Raw genomic sequence first — 22,821 nt, forward strand, 5'->3', positions numbered from 1 at the left:
ATCCCATTTATATTGATATCCCAAAGCAACCACCAAATTGCAGACAATTACGACAATAACATACGGAATCAGAGCCGGCAGTCTCATCTCTGGCTCGCGGATGCCGTTGTTCTTCCTCGTAGCACGCATGGAGATCCAGTCCGACAAGGGGCCATTGGTAAAGAGACCTATGAAGGCACCGATCAAAATCGCAAAGTTGGTGAAGCCGACAGCCTGTGGAGAAAAGTTGTACGGCGGTGCGGCGAAGTTCTGGCTCTGGGTTAAATTGACAACGAGGAAAACCGAAGCCGACCAAGACACAATGAATGCCGCCCAGTTCGACAATTGGGAAGGCATGGAGTTTCCACGGGGTCCAGAAATCAATGAGCATGGTCTTGAGTGGGCTCTCGTTGATTTGCCATAGCTTGAACTGTTTCTTGGACGGGGAGCCTTTGCCCAGGTACGGGTCCGCTTGCGTTTCGGTGCGGCTGACATTGCCCTTTTCCATTTGTGCTTCGGAGACTCCTTCAACAGTGGTAGCGGAAGGCGTTTCGGATTCCTTCTCGATCACTCCGCCTTTACTGGACGCTTGATCGGAGTTTGCCAATTCGTCAGGGTGGGCGCGATGCCACTTGGTCTCGGGGAATAAAAAGATCAATGCAATGTTTACAGCCGCCAGGAGAGCAACGTTGAGCCACCAAAAGTGTCGCCAATGGAGGTAATCGGTCATGGGACCGGCAATGATGGGGCCAACCTGGACGGAGCATTAGCATTGGGCGCGCAAGCAGGCAACCAGCATGGGACGGACCATTAACGCGCCAAAGTAGGTGGTGAAATATAACGTGTTGTACGCGCCACGCTCGTGTAAGAACATCACATCGGTGATGATTTGAGGTTGGGTTGTCTGCAAATGCTCTAGTTAGCCACGCTGCTGTGCACCCTCGGGGAGGAGAGCCTTCACCTCTGCAGGACCAGCCCCGAAGCCGTTGAGAACGCAGGCGCCCATGAAGCTTCCGTATGAGGTTGCCACGCCGCGCCAAATGTTGGCAATCAAGCAAACCAACGTCGAGAAGATCAGCACGGGACGGCGGCCGAATGTGGTTGCGATGGGCACCCTTGATCAGCGGGCATCAGACATCGATTCTCACACGAGGTGGGGGAGGAAGCCTCACCAGAAGAAGTTACTGAACCCTAGAACCAAGATGCACACACCAGTAAATTGGACGGCGCCGGCCAGATCGCAGTTGAATTCTTCCATGAGCTTTGGAAACATGGGCGGCAGCGCCAGGGGACCAACGGCTTGCGAGAAGGAGACCAGGGTTGCCAAAGTCATGGTCACTCCTTTCCAAAAAGGAGACCAATTCTGCATATTTCAGGTGAGCTTCCTTCCAGCAGGGGGGTCGTATCACTGCAGAACGGCTTACCAATGGATCATTAGGATCGTCTGAGGGCTGCGGCACCAAAACGCTTTTGGACGATTTGACAAAGTGATGGGTGCCTGTGTCGGTCATAATCTCCGTCCCGGGATATATTTTTGTTCCCAGCTCATCCTCGAGGCTAGAGAGGGCGTTAGAGAAGCGGAACAGACGCTGTTTAGCAGGGGACTAACCGGCGAAGGGTCTTTGAATGGAAGAGCTGTTAGCAGGCGCACACTCTGAGAATCGCACTGGACTCACCTGTTCATCATAGTTCATTTCCATCTTGACGGCACCGTGATGAAACCACTTCAAGTTTTGTCACTTGTACTCACGAATAGCAACGTCCACCCTGCCGTGATAGAAGTGAGTACTGCTACTTCTTATATATTCTCCACCAGAGGGCCTTGAGGGGTGTATGACTAGCTAGTGGCGGAATTGCAATTTAGGCAAGCTTTCGTCCTCGCTTGATACCATCGCAGGCTCATCTCGCTGCTTGACAATGGCGAAAAAGGGCCGTGGGCGAGCTCAGACTTGTGGATCTGGCTCAGGATCGAATGCCATCGAGACCAGAAGACCCAAGGAGCAGAGGGAGGACAGCTGCTCCATACCCCAGATTCAGTCGGGGCCCCCATCATCCCACAACCCCAGACCAACCGCCAACCATCACCGTAGTAGTAATCTGGAGATGTGCACTGGCTTCTCCAGCCGTTGTCAAAGGCAAATAATAATATACTCCGTACCAGCAGCGTGGAACCGCTGGCCCTGGGCGCTCCACAGTTTGTTCTCCCCCAAGCATCAACTGTTTATTAGGCTTTTCAAGGGTCGGCCGAGAGTGTCGTTGAATTCTGCACCGACAGCCGGGTCCAGCGCTGGTTTCGAGAAGCGACCAAATGTGCGAGAAGGACCTCGGTGCCCCGAAAGAGCCCAGTAACTTAGTTATCCAGAGGCACGAAGAGCGCCTCAGCCGGAAGAATCATGGGGAGAGCATGGGCTGCGCAGTGCCGTGTCCCACTGCCGAAGCACAAGTCCCGAGATAGCACGATGTTAGCAGAGCCCACTATGCGCCGAGGCTGGTTGAATTAGTTTGACAACGCTAAGTTAAGCGACTCGACGATTTCTGGACGAACCTCAATTTTGTAGAACCAAGCTGTTGAGATATTGACCCAAGCTGGCCATCGCAGATGGCAGGCCCTCGCCCGGTGCTTGTGTCTCAGTGCCATCTGTACTGTATCTGGAACAATGATTGATTTAGCAATGCAGTTCATGATGATTGATTCAGCAATGCAGACTGATGTCAATTGAGGATTCGTTATCAGGTGAAGGTCATCTGCTCGACGCTCTTCCATGACAATGTGGAAGAAGAGAGAAACAAAGCACCAACACAACCTGGTTGCGTTCATGCCAGAGCTATAAGTTTGTGCTTTTTTCTGCTCTGTGCCTTTCTCTCCCGTCAACTTTTTCCCATGGTGAGAGACCTGCTGAACTGCACATTGACCTCTTGCATCACTTGTCTACCAGGTCAAATTCTTAAGCTGCTTTTTGCCTACAACTACCATGGCCAGCCTGGAGAGGCTTACCGAATTATATGGCAATATCAGCAGACTTGACCCTCAGCTGCTTGAGGGCCTTCGACAGATTCACGCGGAGGACCCTGCCTACCGCGAGCCCGAGGTGCCAGAGCTGACAACAACTGATCCAGCTGAGGGCATCTGCATCGTGTGTCGCTGCGCCTGGTTTCTCCCGGTGCAGTTTGGGCCTTGCGGCCATGTGTTTTGCGCCGAGTGCCTCTGGACTGTGCTCTGCCGTTCTTCTGCTCTCCCCGCGTGTATGCTGTGCCAGTCCACCAAGACCAACTTCAGATACCGATCCGATATGCACAAGATCTCGACTGACCGATCCGACTTTGATCGCGGGAGATTCTCCATAATCCTACTCTATATGAAACTACAATTTCTGGATGACGCATACGCTTCCTGGAATATCGGATCCAATGACTACAAGGCTTTCGAGGCGGATGTTAATACGGATGTGGAGGCCACTGAGGGAATTGATCCAGAAACGCTGTCTGCACTAGAGAAGCAGGAAGGCCACTGTGCCGCCGGACCTGACGAGGATGGCGATGAATGGGTGGACGAGGATAGCGACGAGGAGGATTCCAATCACCTGCTAATTCTGCTCCACCGAGTCCCGGTTCGGGCCTTAAAGGGGATGCTTCGCCGAATCCGGTTTGCTCGAGTCGTCGTCCAGCAACGCTTGGAGGAATTGGCTCCCAACTACAGAGCATGGTGAGTTGGACAACCAAGCGGCAGAACTATGACAGTCAAACGACAATCCCGCTCCGCATCGATCAACGGAAGGATATCTCGTTTGGAACTAGAGCTAGGCTCGAGTCTGAGGGCATTTTATGTGTATTCTGCAACTGGGTTGGGGGAGGACCGTTTGATGTCTGTTTTCGTATCCTATGTCTGCAGCTCCCGTTGTAACTATTGTCTTTCTTGATTTACGATCAAAGTACCAGCAAAGAAAGCATCGACAAAATACAAGGAGCTGAGTCCATGTGACTATATGTTCGATCTACGTAGTTAACTAAATCACGTCGCTCGCCATATGCCGGACAAGCAGTTTATTGATGCCATCGATTCAGTTTGTAGGTCATCGTTCAAGGGCACGGAATGATCTGTCACATTGCACATAACTAGGCGAGCCAATGAAGCCAAACCATATAGGCCAAATTACTGACTTGGGATGGCTAACTAACTAGCTGCCGCACTGTTCTTCACTCGATTTGAATTTCTACCGCGTTCTGAAACCCGGCGGCATGCTTGTCCACCACGGGGCCGACTACAATAAGAACCCCGAACTTCTCCAGGAAGTTCTTCGTTTGTCCCGCTGTCAGAACACGCCTGAACACGGTGCCATGTCACGCACATTGGAGCAAGTGGGCTTCGGGATGTCAACCTGGAGGACCTTAGCGAGCAGGCCTAACCCTTTTGTTTTATCCCATATCAAATGCTTCAACCGTTCAGCCTCCAGTGTCGCTTTACCAATATTCCGGCCACGGGTGCGGTTTATCAGCATTGGGACGAAGGACGCTAACTATATATCAGTAATTCCCCCATGTGTCTTACTAGGAGTGGTTTCCATGGACCATCTCCGGATAACTCTCTACGCCAATTACAGCAATTTATGGCATGAAATCGGTTTCTAGACATCCAACCTCATAACCAGATATACCCTCAAGCCTCCAACAAACCTCTCCTCTGCTCTTTCTGTGCGGACAGAATGCTCCTGCAACCTGCCTGTGTCCGTTTCAACGCGGACGCGGCCGGTTGATGGCAGGAAAGCGCAAAGCTATCAGTCATGCTCTGAAGACTGGTATATCTCTTTCTTCCTCTCTCCAGTGCTCTCCGCCGTATTTCTTCTTCCTCGCTGCTCTAGAGGTTACCTGCTTGTTCCCGCAAGGCATATGTCACGCATTATTCCCATTTCTGGCTTGCATCTAGATATCCTGTCTGTATCTTACTACTTTATTGCGTATCACACTCAGGCTATTCTGATTTCCACCATCCTTCCAGATGCCTTCTCCCAGCGCGAACCGGGAGCCTGAGATCGGGGAAATTGGTGGCTCTGGCATTGATGCCTCGCTCAACAACCCCTTTATTACCCGCTTGCAGGCTCGGAGAAAGGCCCGCCACAGCGACACGAAAGAATCGCAGCAAAGTGAGTTAAGCCAGGCCAGCAACGTCGATGGTCGCAGCGATAAAAACACAAGCATCGATGAGGATTTCGGAGAGAGACTACCCGACGGAAGGATCGAGCTTCAAGAATCCGACTGCTACGAGAAATTGGGATTCTGCTTTTCCACTACGAAGAAATGGACCATTCTCTGTGTCATTTTTGCGGTTCAAATCTCTATGAACTTCAACACAAGCGTATATGCCAACGCAATAACCCCCATGTCCGAAGAATTTTCTCTTCCCGAAAAGACCGTGAGACTTGGACAAATGATCTTCCTCGTCGCTTATGCATTTGGATGTGAATTATGGGCGCCGTGGAGCGAGGAATTCGGGAGATGGCGCATTATGCAGTTGAGCCTTGCCTTTGTCAACGTGTGGCAGGTACTCTGTGGTGTCGCGCCCAACTTTTGGGTTGTTTTACTTGGGCGGTTCCTGGGCGGTCTTTCATCCGCAGGGGGTTCTGTGACATTGGGCATGGTAGCCGATATGTGGGAGGCTGATGACCAGCAGTTTGCCGTCGCCTTTATTGTTCTTTCATCTGTTGCCGGATCCGTGGTTGGCCCCATTGCGGGTGGCTTCATGGAGGTTCATCTGCACTGGCGCTGGAACTTTTGGATCCAGCTCATCCTTGGTAGTGCTGTACAGTTCTGCCATTTTCTTCTTGTCCCAGAAACCAGAGCTACTGTTCTCCTGGACAAAGAAGCCCAGCGGCTACGGAAATCTGGCATGACGCAAATTTATGGCCCCGGTGAAATCCACGGCCGCGGCTACTCGTTCAACCAGCTCTGTGATATATGGATACGACCCTTCAGCATGTTTGTCCGGGAGCCCATTGTATTGTGTCTCTCCCTCCTTAGCGGCTTCAGCGATGCGCTTATATTCACCTTCCTCGAATCGTATCAGCCCGTGTTTTCTCAATGGGGCTTTGGAACTATACAAGTTGGCCTTGCATTCATTCCGTATGTTCAAATTGCCCACGCTTTCCTATATACAAGCACTCGGTCACTGACTCAACTTTTGGCAGGATCATCATCGGGTACTTTATTGGGTATCTCTCGTTCATCCCAGTTATCCTTCGTCACAAAAAAGATAAGAAGTTTAGGCCCCATCGGGTGAACCCTGAAAGGCGACTCTGGTGGCTTCAGATCAGTTAGTTCCCTGAAGCTGTCTCCCTCCAAGTATGCGGCTAACAACATATTTTATAGCCACTCCGCTCGAGTGTGTGGGATTATTTTTGTTTGCATGGTCAAGTTTTGGCCCTCCACTTTTTCATTGGATGGCTCCCATGTTCTTTTCCATGATGATTGCGGTTGCCAATGTGAGTTTTGATATCAACCATGGCGGCTCAATATGATACCAATTAATCCAACGGTCTAGTACTGTATTTATATGGCTACAATCGACTATATGGTTGCTAGCTACGGGCCATATTCGGCATCTGCAACCGGCGGCAATGCGTTTGCTAGAGACCTCCTTGCCGGGATCGCTGCATTATATTCCACTCCTTGTGAGTTTCAATGTGCAATTAAGCCTGGGAAACTTTGCTGACGTCACGTAGTTTATAAAAACGGCCATCAGTACTATGAACTTGTATACCCGTCGCTGGTCCTTTCAGGCATCGCGTTCATCGTCACAATCCCGATTTATGTATTCTATCGATACGGGCCGCAAATCCGGCAAAGATCAAAATTTGCCCAGGAAGTAGCCAGTGGCAGAGATGAAATCCAAAGGCGCCGCGCCAAGCGGGCAAATAGGACTGTTGAAAAGACGGAGTCAGAGCCTTGATCGACAATTTCAAGAAACTCTTCCACTGCAGCGGGTTTTTTAAGTGGACTAAATGTCAGGTTATTGGGAGACTAGAGGACGAGGGGTTGGAGAATTTTTGATATTCAATCGCAGCGAGACAATAAGTTGCGGCGTGTATTGCTTGACTATGTAGCGAATATGCATTAATCATGGGCATATCCTGCGTCGCATTCCGTATTTTTATTGTTTGCATGTGATAGCGCCCGTGGAAAATAGAGAAAAGCGAGTTTGACGATTGGCTGCAACGAATCCTGTATTATTTACTAGAAAAATAATCCGTACTAGCTGCCTTTTGATACCCATCAACTTGTCCAAACGGCTCGTACGCACAGTTACCGGGGACCAACAACGGTTAGGATCGAACCGACACATTGGACCACTGTGTCCTGCCACAACTTTGCTCTATTCGCCCGTTTATATTTTCTTCTAAATTCAGCATGAGCGGCGGGGATGCCGGCGCCCCAGATGGCGGTGAAAAGCTGTGTCTCATCGTCAACGGGCTCGGGTCGCGTAGGAGCATGTTCCTCGCGCCGGCCTTCGTTGGTATCGACCGAGTGGTTTGGGGCAGGCTGGGGGCTTGGGAGTGTGGCAAGGGTGGATTTGATGTAAGTCATCGGTGATGGCGACGATGATATTGATAGTCGTGGCTGTTGCTGCTGCAATTGTTCCTGTTCATATTTGCGTTCCTCGTAGACGAGCATCTGGCGTTTCCATTGCATGCGGTCGTTCCAGAATTTGGTGAGATTATCGGTGTTCGGGGCGATGAGCTGCGCGAGCCAGGCAGGAGCATCCGGGTTCACGAGCCTACCGATGTCACGTTGAATTTCAAGGTAGAGAGTTTTCCAGTCGGGTTTACTGGCGTGAGTACGGGTGATCCAATAAAAGTGCGTTTTGCAGGCTGGAAATCGACATTTGCCTGCGGCGTTGTGAGTATCATAGAGGGGTTGGGCGTCGACAGGATGGGCGTTGGGGACGTATCCTTCGAGGACGAGGGGGTTGCTCAGCCTGGTGTGAGGGCAGGAGGGAAGGTCGAAAGTGTGAAGAATGCTGGCAATTTTTTTGCGGGAAGCTTGTGTAGATTTGGGTAGGGAGAGAATCTTATATGTAGTGAAGATGGTGAAACTGAGCGTGCTGTTGCGACGAAGGTGGCCATCCTCGCTGACCCAGCCGCGGTCTGCGTCGCGGTGGGTGGTCAGGTCGTTAAAGCTATATTGGGTATCTGCGTTGAGCCAAAAGGATTTCGTAGCTTCTCTGCATACTCGACGGTCCGCAGATTTTGCAAGCTCCTCATCAACAAAATTATATCTGAGGTGAGTGAGTGAGCAGCCGCTGCAGCAAGCCACCGGGGTATTGCTGTTGGACGGAGTTGAGAGTTTCAACTTTTCCAAGAGGTATAAAAAGGGGTATTGTTCACTGGATGTAATTTCAGACCATTTTGGAACCTGGTCAGCAAGAATGTGGTAAAGGCGTTTGGTCGTGAGGGACAGAGCAAGCTGAGCATCCGGAGGCAGATACGGAATAATGTGAAGGAGCAGTTCTGGGGGTAAAGCAGAGAGAGAGGGCACTGGTGGCGTGAGGAAGGCGTACATGGTAGAGCTGGACAGCAGGGCGATGTGGCTTCAACGGTTAACTGATTGGTTAGCAGAGGAAGTGAAACTGTGAGCGAGTTGTTGCCGGCGATGTTGCGGTCTTTATTGTCCTGGTTAATGATGCCAGATCAGCACGGAGAGCCATAAGGCATCTCAATTAAGCTGGCGTATAATAGAGCCTCATAAGACTGGATGCAAAACTCAGTTTCTCAGCTGGCTTCTCACCAGCTGCGAGGAACAGCGGCCAGCCTCGCGCGGAGGCGCTAGCTCGAGGGGAAATTCGAGAGCCTAAATCAGGCAGAGAAGATCCAAGAAGCGGGGGGATGCAGGACGGATGGCTCCCTCTTGGTCTAGCTGGCCATTGACTCCCACCAGAGCTGCTGGATGCAGTGCAATGCAATGCAAGGCTTTGTTGCATCGCGTTGAAGTCCAGAATCCACGAGCCAAAGGTTGTCAGTCGAGATGATTATCTAAGCGGCTGGTAATCACGTGCCTAGGCCGCTCGCAGCTCAACACAAACCCGGCGCCGCTCGCTTAACCCCAGCTCAACACCAAACGCCACCACCACCACATCCGCCAAACATATATATATGCACCACGATGGCTTCCACGTACAAGCTGGAGGAAGAGCTGATCGCGAGGGCCTCGGATGAGTACAACCAGAGAGTCCGCGCGAATGAAAAGGTCAGCGTTGCCACGCTCGCTCGCGAGTACAAAGTCTCCTACCACCGTCTTCGCCGCCGCATCCTCCATGTCCCTTCCCGCTCGACGCGCAGACGCACCAACCTACGATTGACGGAGGAACAGTACAAGGCGCTTTACGAGTATTTGGAGCTGCTCGCCAAAGATGGAGCGGCGGTTACACCCCAAATGCTCAGAGATGCCGCCAATTCTATCCTGTGCGAGAGCCACACCGACCCCAACACCCCGCCGCCAACGGTTGGAAAGGGATGGCAATATCGCTTTATCGAGATGCATCCGCACTATTTTCCCAACATCAAAGTTCGGAAAAACGAGTCCAGACTCGGCGCGCTGAGAAATAGTCTCACCGAGCAGCAGGACCAGCCGACATAGCGGTCGCCGTAGATCTCCGCGAATTCTTCCCGGCGAGGTTCGCCCGGCGATTAGGGCTATCCCTATCTATCAAACGATCAAGAATCGAGCTCTTGAAATGTGCAACTGCCTCCGGATTGAAATGCCGCACTGCTAGGAACGGCAACATTCGCAGGTCCCGTCGCCCCCGTATCCCAAACAACATGCCACGTTGGGAAGCCTGTGCATCCACAACTTTACGGTCTCGTCATACAGAACCTTCTTAGCCCAACGACAGACGGTATGCTTTTCGCATCACGTTTCACGTCGAACTCTTCAATGAAGTTGGAATTGGGAATTTCTGTCGCTTCTTAATCCTGAAGCCCGAGACAATCTTACCCATAGCATATTACGCGGGCTATTAGTCGTGGAATCACTTGGACAGTACATTATCAACACTATGTACATACGTCAAGTTGCGTACTTTGCGAAAATGCAAATCTATGATACGTGAACTTCTTGCCCCCATTTACGTCAACCTCTACTAGGTTCTTCAGCATTGGCGACAGTACTTGACTACTGGCAGCTACTATAACAATCAATGGCCTACTGTGCCATCTTTTGCAGTGGGTAAACTCGCAGGTTATCCCTAGCACCAACTCCCCATGCCTAGACCGTGTGACATTGTGAAATTTTTCCAAAAGAACACTGGCCAGTGCACATTTCTCAACGCTTTGGCACTTAAACAAGTCAACATGTAATTAATTCAATTTGCCTCCTCTTTAACCTCATCCCTCAATCGATTGCTGTGGAGATCACCACACGCGATATGTTTGCCTTTTATTATCTTCCATCATTATGCCAGTAGAATGTTGACATCTCGAAAATCATCCTACTTTTTTAGAGTATATTGATTGTATTAGTATCTCCTAGAAACAAAGAGCTCCCTCAATGCCTGCAAGCTCTACTATTATGGATAGTGGAAAAGAGCCCCAAAAACTATCACTTTCTACTCAATGCTATTGACAATCCTACTACCCATGAAGGGATGTTAGGATTACCTTCAGGTACGTAACAACGATATTGCGCAGGGATTCTTCTGCTCTATCCACATCACGCTTTCTAAAGTGTTTGCAAGCCACATTTCTAATGGCAGGCGGAGCTTTCTTTTGAAGCACAGGCTGGGAATGAACCGAGACCTTCACCGACCATGGCCTCGGATGAGATTACGGGATACCCTGGCGATATTTCTGTTTCCAACAATGGTATCAAAGAAGCAGCAGAGGTCATCAGAGTCCTTGAAGATGCCCAGGTGCCGTGTTGCATGGTTGCTGAGCCCGCTCTGATCTATTATGGCACAGGCCGCGTGATGACGGTTTGCTCTTCTCTCACCCCCTGCGGCTATATATCAGTTAATTCTTATTTTATTTCTAGCAATGGGTAGTCTGCGTCCCGACAGAGCTGCTTGACCAAGCTGTCCAACTGCTGCGAGATCAACCCATGATACTCGAGCCATGACAAGGCTCCTCACTCACGAGCGCCCATGGCTTAGAAAATCTATTCCCACGTTTCAAGGCCCTTCAGAAAAGAATCTTCTTCGTCTTAATCTCGTCACAGGCCGTCCACATGCCTTGCACCCCGGAGACCATCGAGTACAGTCATAACAGAATCCCGTACCCAAAGCTGCCAGTTTACACTCAGAGCTTGCTGGACACTCTAAACTTGGTGGACCTTGACGACCTTGTTGACGGGATGAACCTCACCTACGAATGGGGCGACGAGAATCTCGATCTCGATCGCGGTCCTGATGCAAACTGGGGTCGATGGCGCGCCGATTTCCTAAGCGAAGGCGCAAAGGCAGAGGATGAGGAGATTCCGCAGTGGTGTTTCAACCCACCGAGCTTGCGCACAATCTGGAGGAAAGCAGTCTCTGCGGAGGCGAAGAGGAACCGGCAGAGCTGGAAGTATATGCCTCATATGGAAACTAGATTCAGGAAATATGGCCAGCAAGACCCGCGTCTGCGTCCGCGGGCTTACTGTTAATACTCAATGGTGCCTTGCTGGTATTAGTCCGTTTTTATTCTATTTAACGATTTTGGGTATACTCCATACAAGTCGATAACTTATATCAGGATGATTATATAGCAGCATGGTACGTTGCCATAACAATCTGTAAGCAGTCTCCAGACGAGTTCCCGCGCACCGGGATATCAATATTCGAAGATCCGTGAAGCTTCTACCATCAACCACCTTGACAAAAAAATTGCCAACCGACTCCCAGCCGTTGAATGATTCTATGCTCTCCAACGGGTTCAAACACCAAAGGCCGCACGAAACCGAGCTTGTGTGCTTGCAGACTGGAAACGGACGCGGTCAGAGTTGAGAAATGCTTCTATATCTCCTTCATCTAGGTCAGGTGCAATCCGGCGAATCTCAGACTCATAGTTGTTCAGGAGAAACTGGACGTCATCTAGATCTCGAGGTAATGCACGAGCCGAGCAATTATCCAGTTTCGTTTTCATCAAGTAAAGCATGTCTAGGCTGGGGTACCTCAATTCCCATCCGTTGATAGTTGTCGAAACCATCACCGTGTGATCTTGTATAGCCCGCGGACTGCCCTTGAAGCCTAAAGGCCTTTCTTTCAGAGAGCTCGCAATATATTGCATGATGGACCGACAAACTCACCAGCAGTCACCAGGTCCACATCGATCTCCCTATCTCCACTGCATGAAACATCCCCGTGGCTAGGCCCGGTCTTCACAAAGACTTTGATAACACCATCGAGAAGTTTTGTATTGGGTATCACCAGGCTCACAGGGTCACGTTAGCTAAAAAGAAGAGACCAGCTCAGTTCCAGAGGCGCAAACTCACCGTGGTTCAGGCTCTAGCAACTGCCACAGCCTGCTCATCGAAGCGTCAACCACGATGTCAATATCCCGGGTCGTTCGACTGGACCCGTGGCAGAGCATCGCGAAGCCGCCCATGACAGCGAACTTGACGCCATGAGTGCACAGTAGATCCCGCATGTAATCGGCGGCGGAGATGAGGTTATCCAGCGGTGCACCGTTGGGGTCTTTGTCACGTTCTTCCTCGGGGTCGTAGTCGATGAGATTGTACTTGCTTGCCATGGCGGAATAATACTTACTCTCGGCAGATTCTAAATGGGATTAGGTAGACATTTGACGATGGACTGATGTCGAGGGCTGAAAGATGATGGATCGAACTTGAATCACACGGACAGGTGTGTTTATTTCTGGCGATGGAGGCCGACACTACGAAGCAAAGGCGCGTCGAGGGAACAAGGCAACGAAGGTTGATGCCTTGACCCGACGTTTCGCTCTTGCAGGCCTATACGAATAAACATAGCTGAATTATGCCAAAGACGGGAATGTATTTCCATGTATTTCGCAAAATATACAATATCTGCCAACTTCACAGTGTCTGCAGTGTTCGTACACGACAATAGAGGATATATACGGAGTAAAAAAGACGATCTTAGTAGAGATGGGCTGAGCATTTGGCCTGCCAAACGCGTACAAAACACAACACCAGGATCACCGGTTCCCAAAATAGTTTCACGGAAAAAAGAAACGAGAACAATGGCACTGGCTGGCTAGGAATGGGCGATATTTCAAAGGATGGAAACCAAGAGATTAAAAGTATACACCCTCGGCTTGCAGAGAATGAGCGTAGAATAGTGGTACTAAAAAGGAAAATAGATGAGGTGGTCTCGGTTCGGAAACGGCGCTGGGAAACAGTATGTAAAGAAAAAGAGATGTACGCCAAAACGACCCGAAAAGAGAGATGGGCAGGGCCAAATATCAAGCACCTCTTCATCCAGACTGGGATTTTGAACTCCCCAAGTGTTGTGGACTCGAGCGACTAAGGCTGACCTCCAAAAACTTACTTAGATTCCGTGATAGATATATTTCCCGAAGACATGGTCCTTTTCGCCCATCCGCTAAAAAACCCACCGCCAGCACTATTCGCCGAGTTGGCACTGGAATTCGACTGTGCCGTTTTAGGTGTGCCAGACAATGCCAGCCAACCGGTCGTTAACGGTTGCACAGTTTCCACCTGCGGTGTCGTCGCAGTAGAAATGCACACGCCTGTTTTCGAAACTAATTTACGGAGATGCTCTAGTTTGGCTTTGACCTCGTCGAGTTCCTGCCGCGCGACGGCCTCCGAGGTCTTTGCGATGACGAGCTCTGTGAGAAGGGCGTCCTCGTCGGCATTTTCTGGAGGGAAAAACATTGCGGGTGCACCGAGAGAGCTGGTGCGCTTGGAAAAGGTAGAAGCCTTGGGGGATGTGGAGTGCGTGGACGACGTGGTGGCTTTGCCGAGTTTGAATTCGCGGAGGCCGTTGGTGGACGTGCGCTCATCCTCGATGGTGGAATGGCGCCGGTCAGAGGGGTCAGAGGAGGATAATTTACGGGATTTGAGTTCTTGGATTGTTCGCTCCAGACGCTGTTTGGCCTTGTGGGCGTCTTGGACGCGGGACCGGGTTTCTCGTAGCTCTTCCTTCAGTCGGGCATTTTCACGCTCGTGTTCATCGATCGTCCGGCCCAGATTCTGGCATCGGGCGAGTTCAATTTCGTATTTCTCTCGCCACAGCGTAATGTCGTCTCGAAGCTGTTGCTTAGTCTGTTGCATAGATAATCGGCGGGAGTCGGTGGAGGAAAAACGAATGTTCGCCTTTGTAACCAGCTCAACGGTTTGTTCGTTTTCTGTTTGATCCTTGATGTATCCAAGCATGGCTTTAGCCAGCTGCTGGTCCTCTTCACGCTCTTCACGCTCCCTTTGTAGCTCCTTTGCCAGATTGGCATGCTCACGCTGCATGTCGGTCAGGGCCATCAAAAGATCCTCAATTTGGGTATGTAAATCTTTATCTTTGCTTTGCGCCGTCAGCTTTTTGCGCTTGGTACTATCCGAGGAGAACTCCGTTGCCGCAGTGCTGGCGTCGGAAGTCGACTCGAAAGAATTGAGCGTAGAAGCCATGCTTTGCTTTGAGGGGGTACGGCGAATTATTGATGGGCTAAAGGGGGTTCCAGGATTGAGCGCCAGTGACCTGGTGGAATTGTGCGAATTAGACCCCGCCCATAATCGACCCAGAAAGCGGGAAGCCACCGCTTGCAGCTGAGGTAGGTAGACGCTCGATGAAGACGCCTGAGATTCCTTATAGCCCGCTTCCAGCCGCTGGAGACTCTCGCGGGTTACCAGCGATGTTAGAGAAACAAAGTGGTTGACAAGATCGTCTGCGTTGCAACAGTAGCTATGATTTTTGGTCAGCATTTAACGATCCTCGGTAATTCAAAGCAAGAGACACTCACGTGTCCCAAATTGTCCTTGATAGCAGAAGCTGCATCACATCTTCAAATTCATGGCATGCCAGAAGCTTCTTTTCGTTTCGTTGCATTAATGAAAGCGCGACGCGCATCAGAGTTTCGCAAGCGCCCTCGAGAAGCAGGACATCATAGATACGAAGTAGCATTGGAAGCGGGCAGGTCACAGCAAAAAAGGATAAGAACCATTGCGATACATACACAGGCTCCACGTTGAGCGCCTCGAGGTGGGCATGCAGGTTTGGTAAATGGCGGGAAAGCAATGTCTGGAACTGGTAAATGCGCAAATGGAGTCCGGACAGGGTTGGTAGAAAGCATGATCGGAGATCGTAGTGGTCCATGAGTCTGAGAGACGGTTAATCACTGTTACGTTGGGTAGATCCCGGGCCTTGGAAACCAACCTAACGAGCACACAGAACGACTCGGCTTCGCTCATGTGCATTAAAAGAGGACCAACCACGAATCCGAGGCCCTGGCAGTATCCAATCTTCGTGTCGTGGAGGCTAAAGCACTTTAAAACTTTGGCCAACATCTGCTGCCCCTCGCCGTTTGGGTCTCTAAACATCTCTACGTTTGGGAAGCTTCTGCCAATATCTTTGCCGATGAGACCTTCGTATGGGCTCGATTCGCCGCTCAGTTTCTCAAATTCCTCTTGGAGGGCCTCGTCCCTGGCGCCGGCAACGCTGGGCCAGACTACCCCTCGAAGAGGAGGAGGCACGCCTCCCCGGATCTTGTTAGACGTGAGTGTGGGAAGTCTTTGCGCGGTGCGAGGGTAGTCTGCCACGAGGGCAGCCCAGAACTCCAGTTCAGTCATTTGGGGGGTGGGTAGCAGCGAGTACCGGAGTGACGATCGTGGGTCGTCCACCAATTTCTTGAGCTGCTGGATGGAGGGCGGCCTGGAGGTCCGTTTTGATTTTGGGCTGCCCGAAACCGCTGACTTGGGGTCTGTTGCAAGGGCATTGTTCTCTTGTTCCAACCTTGCCAATAGTAGAGCAGTTGACTAGCAATAGTTCGTCAATGATCATATTCACCATGAAAGAAGCGCACAATGGGGGCCCACTGACTGCATCATCCGCTGGATCTGATTTGGATTCCATTTCTTCAGTCTTTTCCAGCTCCACCCAGTCCACAGAGCTCGTGTCATCCAACTCTTTGTTTTCTTCGTCGTCATTCGGGGCTGGGACATTGACCATCGACCCCCTCCGGGACGAGGTCTGCGAAACAGGCTTTGATCCAATTTCATCTTCCAGGGTCAAGAAATCTGCTGCCACGATTGATTCCGTACGGGATTTGGCGGGTGAGATTGCAATTTCTGAAAACTTGCTGTTCCGGTCAATCTCCTTCGGGCTGGGGAGGAGATCGGAAAGGGGCACAGTGACCATCGAATCGGTGGGGAGACGTTGGTGGGCGTGGTCTTCGATTGCGATTGAAGGGGGCCTGGAGGAGGCGCGCTCCGGCTTGAGCTCCATGGTGGCCGGACACTGGGTGTTCCCGTCGTGCTTCAATGGGCGAGAAGGTGTCTGGTGCGCGAAGAGGGCATTGGGGTGATAAAGGAGAGTTTCGATGAGGGCGGCAGTTCACACGCAACTGTACGGTAATGACTGAAAGCGCCGCTACAGGCGAGAGGGAGATAAGGGAGCGGACGTGCAATGTGATGTGGAAAACGGTGCAGCGTCTTGGTGTCGACGGAGAGTTGATCGTGAGACTTGGTGATGGTCAGGGGGTGGGTTCTTGGCGCGGGCCGGCCACAGGTTTCTAGTCTATCTGGCGCCGGAGCAGTTTCATTCATGGGCTCCAGGACCAGTGCTGGTGGGACATCCGATATTGAGACTCCAGCAGTGTGACTACGCTGGAGTGTTTGGACATGGCCCAGCATCACTTTGGCAGAAGCAGACTCCCTGACTCGGGGATCCGCATCTGGGATGCAATGGATTCACTCTGGTTATATACTTGACGCACGCATTCAATAGCCTAGCTGCTGCCATCTATCACCCTGTAGGTCTGCGTCTCCTGGGCTAGCTGATCAAATCGTAGCCCTTCCATCTACAGACATAAGAGAAGGCCTGATGCTCAATATCAAAAAGGCAACAGCGGGGGCGAGGTCAGGGGTGGCTTACATAAGGCCTGCATGATTGGCCCAAACTCGAGAATAGCTGTGCCAAGCGGCTAACTGGAAAGCGCTTAGCGTGACGCGAAAAGAAAGGGCCTAATTAGGCTTAGCTTTGTTTACAAACACCGTTACGAGCGTGTACTTACCGCGTCCATACATACATTTGCTGAGTCAACCACAATATCCCAAAAAGTCAAAACAAACAGTAACAAACATCTCTCTACAACCACAACAGCAACCCCTTTCCCACCTCCACGCTCGCTACTGTCATGCTGGCCATGAGAATCTAGTCATTGTCATTCGTTTACGCTCCGTTGCCATTCTTCGATTCTCCCCTTACGTGGCTATCCGGTTCGCCATGGACTCGGATGTCGGCTCCGCGTTTGAGGATGATGGTGCCAGTTCAGACTTTATGCCGGACCCCGCTCCTGTAAGTTGTTGGCTGCGCGTTATCTGGCTTTCTGGAACTGACAAAATACATAGAAGGCAAAGGCAAAGGTGACCACGGCGAAGAAACCAGCCAAGCCAAAAGCCCCTGTCAAAAAGGCAACGCAAACTGCGACCACATCTAAACCCGCAACCAAACCTACTGCAAAGAAGCGGCCGCGGAAAGAGACTGAAAATGCGAGTGATGAAGATGTCGACATGCGCGATGACGACTCTATCCTGTCAAGTACACCCCCACAACCGCCCAAGAAGAGTAAAACTACAGCGGGTAGTAAGAAATCAGCTGGAAATCCACTAGCAGCTATGGAAAACGAAGCAGCTAGTACTGCGCAGAGCAAAGGGAACTCTGGGGACCAATATCAAAAGGTGACCTTGCTTCCCACAAATTTCCCAAACTAGAGGCCTTCTACTAACCATGCTTCCTTCTCCAGCTTACGCAAAAGGAACACATCATCAGACGTCCCGACACATATATTGGATCGGTCGAACGCACCCAGCAGCAGATGTGGGTCTTTAACTCGACGACCGAACAGATGGAATTTCGAGAGGTTTCTTATGTGCCCGGCCTGTATAAAATCTTTGACGAGATCCTTGTCAACGCCGCAGACAACAAACAGAGAGATAGTAGCATGAGTGAAATCAGAGTCACCCTGGACAAGGAAGCCGGGGAGATTAGCGTATGGAATAATGGCCGTGGGATTCCCGTCGAAATCCATTCGGTATGCCATCCCCTAATGCCCGAACAAAAGTGCCACCGCTGACCTTGAGTAGAAAGAGAAAATTTACATTCCAGAATTGATCTTTGGCCATTTGTTAACATCCTCGAATTACGACGATGATCAAGCAAAGGTTACCGGTGGACGAAACGGGTACGGCGCCAAACTATGCAACATATTCAGCACGGAGTTCACCGTTGAAACGGCGGACTCAAACTCCAAGAAAAAGTACAAGCAGACCTGGAAAGACAACATGTCCGTCATGGGAAAAGCCAAGATTGCTGATGTTAAAGGCGACGATTACACAAAGATCACTTTCAAGCCAGACTTCATGAAATTCGGGATGGAGGGCATGGACGATGATTTTGAAGCTCTGGTGAAGAGGCGTGTCTACGATCTAGCGGGTACCTGCAAAGTCAATGTAAAACTCAATGGCACCAAAATTGCTTTGCGAGGCTTCAAAAAGTATATGGAGATGTATACCAAGGCCATTAAGAATGAGCGCGGGGAGGAGGCAACATCCGATAAAAGCGAAATCGTGACCGATAGCCCTGACCCTCGATGGGAGATCGGTTTTGCCGTGTCAGATGGGTCTTTCCAGCAGGTGTCTTTTGTTAATTCAATTGCAACAACTTCTGGCGGTACCCACGTCAACTACATCAGCGATCAAATATGCGCCAAACTAGCAGAGTCGGTTAAGAAAAAGAACAAAACGGGGCCTCTATTGAAACCAGCGCAAATACGGAACCATATCTTTCTGTTCGTAAATTGTCTGATTGTCAATCCGGCCTTCACATCCCAAACAAAAGAGCAGTTAACCACAAAGCCGAGTCAATTCGGTAGCAAGTGCACGCTCTCCGAAGATTTCTTAAAGAAAATTCTGAAAACGCAGGTAATGCAGAACATAATGCATTTCGCCGAGCAAAAGGCGGACCAAATCCTCAAGAAGACGGATGGAAGTCGACGTGCACGGATGAACAATCCTAAGCTCACGGACGCGAACAAAGCAGGTACGAAGGAAGGGCATCACTGTACGCTCATCCTTACCGAAGGTGATTCCGCCAAGGGGCTTGCAATGGCCGGGAGAGCGGTGGTTGGTCCCGATCTCTTCGGCGTCTTCCCGCTGCGAGGAAAGTTACTCAATGTCCGTGACGCTTCCGTTGACCAGATCTCAAAGAACCAAGAAATCCAAAATATCAAAAACTTCCTAGGTTTACAACACAAAAAGGAATACGCAGATACCCGGGGCCTTCGCTATGGCCATTTGATGATCATGACGGATCAAGACCATGACGGAAGTCATATCAAAGGCCTTCTTATCAATTATCTTCAAGTCGCTTTTCCTAGCCTGCTCAAGATTCCAGGGTTTTTGATTGAATTCATTACTCCAATTGTAAAGGTTTGGAAAGGCGACCCGAAACAGCCGACGGCAACCAAGTCGTTTTTCACCATTCCAGAGTATGAGGCCTGGAAGGAGGTTCACGGCCACGACCGCAGATGGGATAAAAAGTACTACAAGGGTTTGGGTACGAGTTCTACAGAGGATGCCGAGATTTACTTCCGGGACCTTGATAGACATCTAAAAGAGTTCCACGCTCTTCAAGACAACGAAGCTCAACTGATCGATCTTGCATTCTCAAAGAAGAAAGCCGATGAGCGGAAAGAGTGGTTGCGTCAATTCAAGCCTGGAACATACCTCGACCATTCCGTAGAAAAGATTAGCTACACCGACTTTATCAACAAAGAGTTGATTCTCTTCAGCATGGCGGATAACATCCGATCAATCCCGTCCGTGGTAGATGGCCTGAAACCCGGTCAACGAAAAGTTTTATATGCCATGTTTAAACGGAATGTGAGAAAGGACGCCAAGGTTGTGGAGCTCGGTGGTTACGTGTCCGGCATGACAGGATACCAGCATGGAGAAGTTTCTCTGCAACAAACCATTGTCGGCCTTGCGCAAACATTCGTCGGATCTAATAATGTCAACTGCTTGGAGCCAAGTGGTAACTTTGGTAGCCGTCTTCAAGGAGGTTCTGATTGCGCTAGTGCCCGTTACATCCACACCCGCCTTTCCCCGTTTGCGAGACGCATATTCAGTACGGCTGATGACCCTCTACTGAAGCATAATGTTGATGACGGGAAAATCATTGAACCTGAAGTTTTTGTTCCGGTCGTGCCACTTGTCTTGATCAATGGCGCGGACGGTATTGGGACTGGTTGGAGCACATCAATTCCAAATTTCAATCCCGAAGATATTGTTGACAATTTGAAGCGTTTGATGGATGGCGAGCCGGTGGTACCTATGAAGCCTTGGTTCCGTGGATTTACAGGCGAGGTAACAGCCGCCGGGGATCGATACAAGTTCAGCGGAATAATCAAGCAAACCGGTGACTATGAAGTCGAGATCACCGAACTCCCTATTAGAACTTGGACTCAGGATTTCAAAGACAAGTTGGAAGAGATCATCAAAGCAGAGAAAGCCCCTTCATTCATTAAGGATTACAAGGATTATAACACCCATAGCAAGGTTCATTTCATCATCCAAATGGATGAGAAACACATGAAAAAGGCAGTTGAGGACGGCCTCGAAGAAAGGTTCAAACTTTCCAGGACCATCACCACCTCGAATATGGTGGCGTTTGATGCGGAAGGACGAATCACAAAATACAACACTGCAGAAGATATCTTGGAAGCGTTCTTTGCCGTACGGATCAGATTCTATGAAAAAAGAAAGGTACATAACCACCTTATCCTCCTTTAAAAACAGTACTGACCTTTCAATAGCAATTCATGTTAGCTCAGTTGCATAAAGAGCTGGAAAAACTTACCAATCAAGCCCGATTTGTGCAAATGATTATTGATGGCAAACTCGTTATCGCTAAGAAGCCCAAGGCCAAGCTTATGCAGGAATTGAAAGAGAAGGCTTTTAAGCCCTTTCCGAAGGGAGTCGACGCCGCCAAGGAGGGTGAGGATGAACCGACAGTCGAAAATGATGAGAGCGAAGAGGAAGAAAAGAAATCAGGCTCAGATGGTTACGATTATCTACTTGGCGTAAGTATAGCTGATCCCCCAGACAGGATAACGCTAATGTCCAATTTTAGATGGCCCTGTGGTCCCTCACTCAAGAAAGGGTTGCAAAGCTGCTTCGTCAAATGGGGGACAAGGAACTCGAGATAGATGCGTTGATTAAACTTTCCAAAGAAGACTTGTGGAGAAGGGACCTGGATGAATTCATTGCTGAATGGAGGTATCAGCTCGAAGATGAGGAGCGTAGGGCCAAAAAGTCTCGAAGTTATGGCAGGCGCACTTCCACGAAGCTCAAGACAGCGGGCCCTGCAGCAAAGAAACGCAAGGCCACGGATGGAGGTGACAGTGACTTTGCACCGAAAGCGAAAAAGACGGCCATCGTCAACAAGGTCAAACCGAAGGGCGGGCTACTCGACTATCTTGGTAAATCATCAGCAAAACCGAAACCAAAATCCACTGGTCTCGATGGCGCAAGCGACATGGACGACTCCGAGGCGGAGGTTATGCCTCGGGTGAAAGCCAGAGCAGCTCCGACCAAGAAGCCGCAGGCCATAACCGATTTTGCCTTTAGTGACTCAGAGCATGATAAAGAGGAGCAGCCTCCTAAGCGGCCATCATCGAAGGCTGTAAAATCGCGCGTATCTGCTTCTCCAGAATTTTCGCTTTCTCCGAGCAAAGAGGATGATCGGTCGGAAAGCGAAAAGGGCTCCAAAGTTGAATCTGAGAAGGCTAAGGAGGAAAAGGAGGAGGAGGAGGATTCCGACTTGGAGATTGTATCAAAACCCCGCCAGCGAGCTGCTCGGATGAAGCGCAAGCCTGTTGTGTTAGATGAATCTAGTTCGTCTGAGAACGACGATGGGGATGATTTACTCGGTGACGTTAGCAAAATGGTTAAAGGCCTGGGCAGCAAGAGCGCAGATCCGGTTGCAGGATCTCCTACTCTCTTCTCTTCGGAATATGCACGCCCTGGTGCTGGGGTTGGGTCGAAGCCAATGCCAAAAGCGCTCAAGGCTGCAACAGAGCTTGACCTTGACGAGACAGACTATTCGAAATTGATTCCGCTGAACTCGCCGCGGCGATCTCTCCTGGTCAAGCCGAAAGATGGGAAGGACCCAAAGATGGATGGAGAGGAGGGCGAGAAGCCAACGACTACAAAAGCGAAACCTGGACCTAGAGCGCCGGCTAAAACAAGCAAGACGGCACCGTCGACAGGCGCGCGTGCGAATACCCAGAAAGCAGGCAAGCGTACCGTCGCACCTACGAAGAAGCTACAATTATCGCCAGCGGCCAAGGCTTATGCGTCTAAGAAAACAAAGTCCAGCAAGGCGTTGGCGGACGAACTCTCGGATGATGACATCGATGCAATGGCCAATGACATTCTCGAGTCTTCGGGATCTGAACAGGAGCCGGCCGCTAAAGCGCCAGCGCCAACAAGAGCTCGTCCCGCGCGGCGTGCAGCTACGACTACAAAAAAGCCGACCTACGTGATCGACGATGATAGTGACGATGGATTCTCCAGCCCCTCCTTGGACGATGATTTCTCCGACGACTAAACACAGGTGTAGCAGGCGCGCGTATAAATTGGAATGGGGTTGTATGGATTAAATGGAAGTGGGAG

The 22,821-nt window shown here is 50.5% G+C and overlaps 9 protein-coding genes across 9 annotated transcripts; 5 read left to right on the forward strand and 4 right to left on the reverse strand.

Moving 5' to 3' along the window:
• Window positions 1-7: 7 nt before the first annotated feature.
• UREG_02989 (uncharacterized protein) lies at window positions 8-1,312 on the reverse strand (the record flags this gene model as incomplete). The annotated part of the gene is made up of 4 exons (XM_002543427.1): window positions 8-733; window positions 788-883; window positions 1,044-1,094; window positions 1,190-1,312. 4 exons carry the CDS (start codon window positions 1,310-1,312, stop codon window positions 8-10), a joined length of 996 nt encoding a protein of 331 aa, XP_002543473.1.
• Window positions 1,313-2,951: 1,639 nt separating this feature from the next.
• On the forward strand, window positions 2,952-3,686 carry UREG_02990 (uncharacterized protein; the record flags this gene model as incomplete). Its single annotated transcript, XM_002543428.1, has 1 exon — window positions 2,952-3,686. The coding sequence occupies one exon, from the start codon at window positions 2,952-2,954 to the stop codon at window positions 3,684-3,686; it is 735 nt and encodes a 244-aa protein (XP_002543474.1).
• A 1,286-nt stretch (window positions 3,687-4,972) lies between these two features.
• UREG_02991 (uncharacterized protein) lies at window positions 4,973-6,488 on the forward strand (the record flags this gene model as incomplete). Its single annotated transcript, XM_002543429.1, has 3 exons — window positions 4,973-6,093; window positions 6,159-6,283; window positions 6,340-6,488. The coding sequence occupies 3 exons, from the start codon at window positions 4,973-4,975 to the stop codon at window positions 6,486-6,488; spliced, it is 1,395 nt and encodes a 464-aa protein (XP_002543475.1).
• Window positions 6,489-7,272: 784 nt separating this feature from the next.
• On the reverse strand, window positions 7,273-8,529 carry UREG_02992 (uncharacterized protein; the record flags this gene model as incomplete). The annotated part of the gene is made up of 1 exon (XM_002543430.1): window positions 7,273-8,529. One exon carries the CDS (start codon window positions 8,527-8,529, stop codon window positions 7,273-7,275), a length of 1,257 nt encoding a protein of 418 aa, XP_002543476.1.
• A 600-nt stretch (window positions 8,530-9,129) lies between these two features.
• Window positions 9,130-9,603, forward strand: UREG_02993 (uncharacterized protein; the record flags this gene model as incomplete). Its single annotated transcript, XM_002543431.1, has 1 exon — window positions 9,130-9,603. One exon carries the CDS (start codon window positions 9,130-9,132, stop codon window positions 9,601-9,603), a length of 474 nt encoding a protein of 157 aa, XP_002543477.1.
• Window positions 9,604-10,771: 1,168 nt separating this feature from the next.
• On the forward strand, window positions 10,772-11,604 carry UREG_02994 (uncharacterized protein; the record flags this gene model as incomplete). The annotated part of the gene is made up of 2 exons (XM_002543432.1): window positions 10,772-10,936; window positions 11,179-11,604. The coding sequence occupies 2 exons, from the start codon at window positions 10,772-10,774 to the stop codon at window positions 11,602-11,604; spliced, it is 591 nt and encodes a 196-aa protein (XP_002543478.1).
• An 824-nt stretch (window positions 11,605-12,428) lies between these two features.
• UREG_02995 (uncharacterized protein) lies at window positions 12,429-12,689 on the reverse strand (the record flags this gene model as incomplete). The annotated part of the gene is made up of 1 exon (XM_002543433.1): window positions 12,429-12,689. One exon carries the CDS (start codon window positions 12,687-12,689, stop codon window positions 12,429-12,431), a length of 261 nt encoding a protein of 86 aa, XP_002543479.1.
• A 775-nt stretch (window positions 12,690-13,464) lies between these two features.
• Window positions 13,465-16,372, reverse strand: UREG_02996 (uncharacterized protein; the record flags this gene model as incomplete). Its single annotated transcript, XM_002543434.1, has 4 exons — window positions 13,465-14,833; window positions 14,892-15,248; window positions 15,305-15,903; window positions 15,968-16,372. 4 exons carry the CDS (start codon window positions 16,370-16,372, stop codon window positions 13,465-13,467), a joined length of 2,730 nt encoding a protein of 909 aa, XP_002543480.1.
• A 999-nt stretch (window positions 16,373-17,371) lies between these two features.
• Window positions 17,372-22,756, forward strand: UREG_02997 (DNA topoisomerase 2; the record flags this gene model as incomplete). The annotated part of the gene is made up of 6 exons (XM_002543435.1): window positions 17,372-17,443; window positions 17,497-17,826; window positions 17,892-18,179; window positions 18,232-20,910; window positions 20,961-21,227; window positions 21,278-22,756. 6 exons carry the CDS (start codon window positions 17,372-17,374, stop codon window positions 22,754-22,756), a joined length of 5,115 nt encoding a protein of 1,704 aa, XP_002543481.1.
• Window positions 22,757-22,821: the final 65 nt, after the last annotated feature.

Source organism: Uncinocarpus reesii, genomic scaffold, assembly GCF_000003515.1.
Source record: "Uncinocarpus reesii 1704 scaffold_2 genomic scaffold, whole genome shotgun sequence".
In the NCBI taxonomy this organism is placed as follows: Eukaryota; Fungi; Ascomycota; class Eurotiomycetes; order Onygenales; family Onygenaceae; genus Uncinocarpus; species Uncinocarpus reesii.